Genomic DNA, 6,744 nt, shown 5'->3' with positions numbered 1-6,744 from the left:
CAGACAGTTAAAATTCTGTACACATTTTGAGCCATTAAAACCCTCCACATCTGCCCGTCGGGGGCCGCGGGAGCGAGCGGCAGCAGCACCTAGCCGGGGACGCGTGCAAACAACGACGAACGGACGACGACCCAAATACTGCACCAGGACGAGGAAGCGCGCAGGCGGCTTGGCGTGGCGAGGCGAGGCGAGGCAAGGGGCCCCAGCCGGCTCCGTGCCAGCGGGGTGAGGGGCTGGGCAGGAGCCCGAGGTCGGGCCCGGGAAGATGCGGGGGTGGGCAGTCCAGACACAGCACAGTAACACTGACGCTCGGCCGGCCCGGGCAACCAGGACCCACACACCACCCCCACAGCGCCGTCCTCCTGTCCGGCGGCGGCGGAGCAGGCCTAGGACACAGCTGCTGCCGCCCCCTCTTCCTCCTGCTTTGGCAGCTCAGCCGGGGCAGGAGGCTCTGGGGCTCCCTGCCCCTCTCCAAGGCCCAGCTCCACATCCATCTGCTCCAGCTCCCTCTGATCCAGCAGCTCAAAGTCGTCCGCCTCCTCGTCCTCATCCTCGTCCTCGTCCTGGGGTGATGCCACCGGCCCGGCCCCCGCCGCCTCGCCCTCGCCCTCACCCTCACCCAGCTGCGCCTGGAAACTCAGTCTCTCCTCCGGCTCGGCGGGGAGGAACTCGGAGAGGGATGGCCCCTCGCTGGCCTCTGAGGAGCGCAGCAGGGCCGACAGGGTGTTCTGCACCACCGTGCTGATGGCCGTGGTGACGATCTCCTGGCTCAGCGCATCGAGGTGGAGGCCGAGGCCCGGGGCCGAGGTGGGCGGGGGCTCTGCACTGCTGGGCGCCGCCTGCCCGGTCCCATTGAAGTGCGTATTTACAAAGTGGAGCGGAGACGCCAGGCGCAGCAGTGCCAGGTCAGCGTCTGCTGCCTCCTTCTCGGCTGAGTCCAGCTCGCGGGCAGCATGGGCCAGGTCGGGACCCAGGGGCACCCCAAAGGCCTCCTCGTCGCCCGCCGGACCCAGGTCTCTGGAATGGTACTCTTCCACCGAGGGGAACTCCGCCAGGTCCTTGGAGAAGGCTTCCTCCGGCTCGCTGTGCAGGCTCTGCTGGTCCAGGTCTGAAAGACAACGGCGTGAGTGGTGGTGCCGGGTCCCCTCCCCACCAGGCAGCCCTCGACCAAGTCTGGCACTGGGCAGAGCCCTGCCTGGCTCTCCTATTCCTCCACCTCCAAGTAGCCTGGCTCCCCCCTGCCCTGCTGCAAGGCTGGGGTGGGGATACGGGATGGACGGAACGGACTTGCTCCTAGGAGACATCATGACAGCATGTGGGGTAACGGGGGTGTGGATCTGCTGCCTACCTTCAGACACGTCCGTCAGCTGTGGGGTGGTGGCCCGGGACACGGAGAAGCCCCCGCTCTCCAGGATGGAAGCCTCCTCGTCAGACAGCTCCGAGTCTGTGATGGCTAGGGCCAGTGCTGTCTTCTTCACATCCACCTGCGAAGGAGGGGAGCAGAGGGTGGGCATCTGCAGCACTACAGGGGCCAAGGCCTCCCATTCCCACCCCAGCCTCCATCTGCCAGATGCTGCAGCCAAGGTGATGCGACCCAGGTGGGAATAACCCAGGGCTGCACATCTCCTGGTGGTTGAGGGTGGCAGGGAAAGACCACAGCCCATGAGCAGGCCCTGAGAGCAGCGCCAGACAGTGCCTTCCCCATGCACCCACTGCATGACAGCCCCCAGGACCCGCACTCACACAGGCTGTGCCTAGGCAACCGTGATGCAACACCAGTGGGCAAGTCAGTGACAACAGCCCCTCTCCAAGAGGAGCTCTGGTGCCTTCACTCCAGTCTCTGCCAGTGCCCAGAGATGCAGCTGCACGTTGGCTCTGCTGCTGCCACCACAAGCCTGGCCCTGCTGCACTGGGCTCTCCTGGGAGGTGCAGGAGCAGCAGCCTGCCTGGCCTCTCTGCTGCACTTACCAGTGGGGAGAAGCCGGACAGCTCTGCCTCGCTCTCGCTCTCCGTTTCTGCCATCGGGTCATCGCCGGTCACCGGCTCACTCTTGCCCTGCCGTCCTAAGGACAGAAGTAGAGGGACCACTTTACACACCTGTGGCCTGGCTCCATCACACCTGTTGCTGCCCCTTCCTTAAACCCGGGCAGGACTGTTCCCTACTGGTCATTCCTTAGAGCCTTGCCAGGCTCCGCTAGGTCTCCCAAGGACGCTGGGGAGATTTCCTCAGTGCCACCTCCCAGCCTGAGCACAGCCCATCTGACAACAGCTGGACTGCGCTCTTGTATGCATGTATGTGCCCCCCTGCCCTTCCCCTTGGTTGACCCGTGGGGGGAGAAGCCAGCGCCTCACTTTTTTTCTCATGCTTGTGATGCAGCGTCTCGGCCTTCATGCTGTAGTCCAGCTTCATGAGGACAGGCTCCAGGCGCGTGTACATCCTCTGGATCAGCTCATGGTAAACCACCAGCGGCCACAGCAGGATGCTGAGCACTGGAGAGACAAGAGAAGCCGGGCCCATTAGCCTGCTGCTGGAACAGAGCTTCCGCCTGCAGCTCTACTAAGGGGCCTGGCTCCTGTCCCACACGGGGCTAAAGAGCCTTCCCAGGCAGGGCACTCCCAGCACCATGCCTTCGGCTCGGCCCTCCCTGGCTCAGGCAGTGTGCCTCAGTCCCAGCTTGTGGGAAGTGCTGGGAGCTACAGCTCTCTACCTGCTGACTTCATCTGAAATGTGCATTAAAGATGGTTTTAAATAGCAGCAGCCTGGAACTTACAGCCAACTGCAGCCAGCCGGAGCCCAGGCGTCCTGGGGGGCATGGAGAGAAGAGCTCCATGCTTCCCTCTTGGCAGGTAGCACCTCGGAGATTAATTCAGGGAGTCATGAGCTTAACTAAAAGCTAGTGCTTAGTGCCTGCGCAGGTTGGCTGTTGCCTATGGAAGCTCCTGCCTCTCCGAATGAGTCAGTCTCCAAGGTGCCACCTTGCCCTGCTGTCTGCATGACTGCCAACATGGCCAGCTGCCTCTCTTCCCATGGCTCAGCTCCTTCAGGGGAGGCTTAAAAGCTGTGGGTCCTTATAGCACTTTGCTAGCTTGCTCCCCACTGCCTCTGCCAGGCTGAGCACTGAATACACAACCGCCTTCCTCAACCCTTTCCCCTCTCAGGGCCGGCACACGTGGGCTCGGCTCTGCTGAGGCCAAATACAACACCATTTCTTTGCCTCTGGGCATCCAGCAGTATTGTTGAGGAGTGGGGAAGGTCTTTGCTTCACCACAGCTCCCTCAACCAGCTACACAGCGGCACTGCTAACAGCCCAAGGCAAGCAGCAATGGACCCTAGAGGGCCTAGGGGCAAGAGGGCCGCGTGGTGACCTATCTAGCGTGGGACACCCAATGGGAAGGTCACGAGCCCTCTGCCAGCACAGCCAGGTCATGGCTACATGTCGTCTACTCACAGATGATGTAGGAGATCATGATGCCTGGAACATAGTGCCCGACCACAGCCAGGGTGAGGCAGCCTGAACAGACACTTGCACAGAACTGGGGGATAGACAGAGAGGGGTGAAGAGAGGTATGTCCAGTGCCGTGTCAGGGGTGACAGATGTGTGGCTCAGAGGTCAGACACAGGGCTTGTCTGATGTGGTTTGGATGGGGCTGGTTCTGCCTCAGGCAGGGGTTGGCCTGGATGTGACCCCACAGCACTGCCCACTCCACTTCTCTGTGATAAAGGGGCAGAAAGTGCCTGTACAGCAGGTGCCAGGAGCCTGCTCAGCGGCGCTTCACCAGCTGCACCAGTGTTAAGGCACAGGAGGTGACGCAAAGGCCTTAGCTGGACTTGTGCCCCTGACGAGAGCTCTCAGCACTGGGGCGCAGCATAAGGGCAAGTGCCTGGGAGGCCTGCAACAGCCTGGGGCCTGGGCCGACGCTTTCTGGGACACTTGGTGCCATGGCCCAGGGAAGCTGCGGGACGGTAATGGCAGAAGCATTGTCAGAGGCTGGGCCCTCCCATGACACACTGGGGGACCGGGCACAGCCAGCCCAGGGGACCCGAGACTCCTCCCAGCAGCTGAGCACCTGCCCAGCCCCAGGTGCAGCTCAGATGAGCTGGGAGGGGTGCAAGGCTCAGCCTGGCCGTCCTCAGCTCTTTGGAGCAGCACAGACACATCCTGCAAGGTCAACCGTTTGAGGGCAGTGGTCCCCAGGCCCTACGCACCAAGCAGGCTGCTGTCAAGCTTTGGGATCCTTTGTGAACTGCCACATGGGAAGGATGCTGGTGTGAGCCACAGTCCACTGGCCACTGCCTCCTGGCCCACCGCTGGAGACACTGCAGTAGCCCCAGTCTTGGGGTAGGGGGACTAGCAAAGCAGCTCCGCACCCTCTATCTTCTCAGAGGACAAGGCCTGCCCTGCTCCCACCCCTGGGTGCAGCTCCCCTCTCATGGGCACCTGGCATAGCCACCCGCCAAGTTGTACAATGGATTCCCAGATGCCAGGCCCTCACGGCCCTCCCTTGTTCTCCCAGGCCACTGAGGAGGAAGCTGACAAAGACAGCAAAGCCGTTCCTGTGGGGAGGAGATGAATGGGCCCGAGTTACCTTGGCCGGATTCTGCCTCTTGTACTGCAGCAGCTCCTGCAGGTACAGCCTGAAGGTGACCCAGCTCTCAGCCAGACAGTGGCACAGCTCCGGGACGCTGAGCAGGTGGGGCTGGGCCCCTGTCGCCCCCTCACTGGGCAAAGACATGAGTATGAGAGGGCAGAGCTGTGACGCAGCCCCCTTTGCCGGCAGCACCGCAGACGCAGGAACCCTTATAAGCCTTAAGCACCAGGCTTAAGGACACTAATGAAGTCCCTCTGCTCTGAGGATACTGGGATCTGAGGGTACCTGGGATCTGACAGGGTACAGCCAAGCTGCTCTCAACCAGTGTACACCTTGGCACCTTGCTGCTGTACAATCAACCCCCCTCCCCCTGGACTGGCTGGGACACCCAGGCAGAGGGGTGAAGTCTGCCCCTAGGCGCAGGGAGAGGCAGCATCAGAGCTGGGACAGGACATCAGGAGCCCCTGGCCCCCTGTAGCAGGTGAGCTGCACCCCAGAACTCAGGGCCAACAGATAAACAGCTCGGTACTTGCCGTCAGGCAGGCCCTTACAGATGGCACTGCTGCCCTGCCAGTCAATCCGAGGGATTTCCTCCACTCGGGGGATTCCTAAAATAGGCCAGGACAAGATCCTCTTTGCTGAGCTTTATTTAGGCCAGAAATCCTGGCGGCTCAAGGGCCAGAGGCACCATGTGAAGAGCACTGAGCTTTCTAGCATCTTTCAGCACAGTCCCTGAGCCAGCAAGCTGGGATTGCTGCAGACCCCGCTTGGGGTCAGCTCAGGGGAAGGCATCTCCGGGACCATGAGGGCAATACCGACAAGGTCCGAGAGGGGGCAGGAGGAGACGGAAAAGGATTCAGCAGCTGGGAGCTTCCCTCCCCCACACCCGCCCTCGGGCAGCGCTGCAGCAGCTGAGCTTACCTGTCCCCTCCTGGCTCCTCCAAGGGCTGGGCTGCAGGGGGAAAGCAGAAGAAATTAGGCAGTCAAATGAAAAAGTGCTGAGCAGACCTGGCCGTAGTTTCCCTAGAACCAGCCAGGGACCTTCCTGTACACTCATGGGCCCGCAGGAACTAGGCTGAATGCAGCTCTGGGGCTGGCATGAACCGAGGTGCAGGGAGCAGCACAAAAGCCTCCCCAAAGTGGCCAAAGCCACGCAGTCTGGCCCCACAACCCGTGGGTTCCAGCTAGGGACAGGATGGGGAGGAGCTGTTTTAATGGTCCCTGGGCTGGGCATAACATGAGCTGTGGCCCCCACCTTGGGAAGGGAGCAGCAAAGTGGCTGAGTACAGATTGTATCCTGGCCTCTGGTACCTGCCAACCCCCGTTCATCTCATATACAGAGCCCAGAGGGATGCAGGAGGCTCCTCGGCAGTTTCAGGACAGGTTTATTACTGTCCTCCCCAGCCCTGCAGCCAAGTGCCAGCTCTGGTGCCAAGATCCTGGGGGCATTGCCTGCTAAGATACATGGAGACCACCAGGGTCAGGGGGTGGCAGGAGGGGGCTGCTGAATACCGAAGGGCCGAGGTGCAGAACACCTTCCTGGGCATGAGCCTGGTAACCGTGGGGCAGGGATCTGTGCGGTGCCAAAGGCACCCCCACAGCAGAGCTCAGGTGGGATCCTCTAGGATCTCTAGGAAGCCAAAGGGATACATCTGGTGGGGTGGGACATGGTCAGAGCATGTGGCATGCCTCCTATATTCTGCCCACAGCCAACATGACTGCACTGCCCTGGGCTCCTGTGAGGTCTGCAGTTCTGGAGGAAACGCATCAGGGCTCTGAGCGGCCCCTCGGACACACACAGAGCTGCCACACACTGTTCGTGCCCTGACCCATTTATGTGAATGCCCAGAAAGGTTCTGCAGGGACTACTGAGGAACAAAGCCACAAGGCTGTGATCCCACATTGGAGCAGGATGCCAGGCCCAAGCAGCACCCGCTACTCACATGGCTGTGGCACCTCATGCAAGGAGGGGTGGGGTGGGGAGGGGAGTGAGGGGGGTGAAGACAGGGAACACAGTTCTGGCCAGGCAGAGCTGACAAAGCTTGGACCACACTGCTACCAGGCTGCTTTTGAACAGACAACCAGGAAGCCCTTGGAAGCCACTGTGACCCGCCCCGATGAGAGCAGGGAGACAGTGTGTGGAGGCACTGCACT

The 6,744-nt window shown here is 61.5% G+C and overlaps 1 protein-coding gene across 1 annotated transcript in view; it reads right to left on the bottom strand.

The window, feature by feature from the left end:
• Positions 1-347: 347 nt before the first annotated feature.
• The window catches only part of RETREG2 (reticulophagy regulator family member 2), a 15,831-nt gene continuing 9,434 nt past the window's right edge, over positions 348-6,744 (bottom strand). Inside the window, exons 4-10 of the mRNA XM_025191517.1 lie at positions 5,512-5,542; positions 4,588-4,720; positions 3,450-3,534; positions 2,353-2,490; positions 1,969-2,063; positions 1,349-1,484; positions 348-1,108 (exon numbers count right to left, since the gene is read on the bottom strand). Of these exons, the coding sequence (XP_025047302.1) occupies positions 387-1,108; positions 1,349-1,484; positions 1,969-2,063; positions 2,353-2,490; positions 3,450-3,534; positions 4,588-4,720; positions 5,512-5,542 (1,340 nt within the window). The 3' untranslated portion in view covers positions 348-386. The remainder of the gene's footprint in view (positions 1,109-1,348; positions 1,485-1,968; positions 2,064-2,352; positions 2,491-3,449; positions 3,535-4,587; positions 4,721-5,511; positions 5,543-6,744) is intronic.

This window comes from Alligator sinensis, unplaced genomic scaffold, assembly GCF_000455745.1.
Source record: "Alligator sinensis unplaced genomic scaffold, ASM45574v1 scaffold673_1, whole genome shotgun sequence".
Lineage (NCBI taxonomy): Eukaryota > Metazoa > Chordata > Crocodylia > Alligatoridae > Alligator > Alligator sinensis.
Note: the sequence above shows the minus strand (reverse complement) of the source record. Positions and strands in the feature narration are given on the sequence as shown.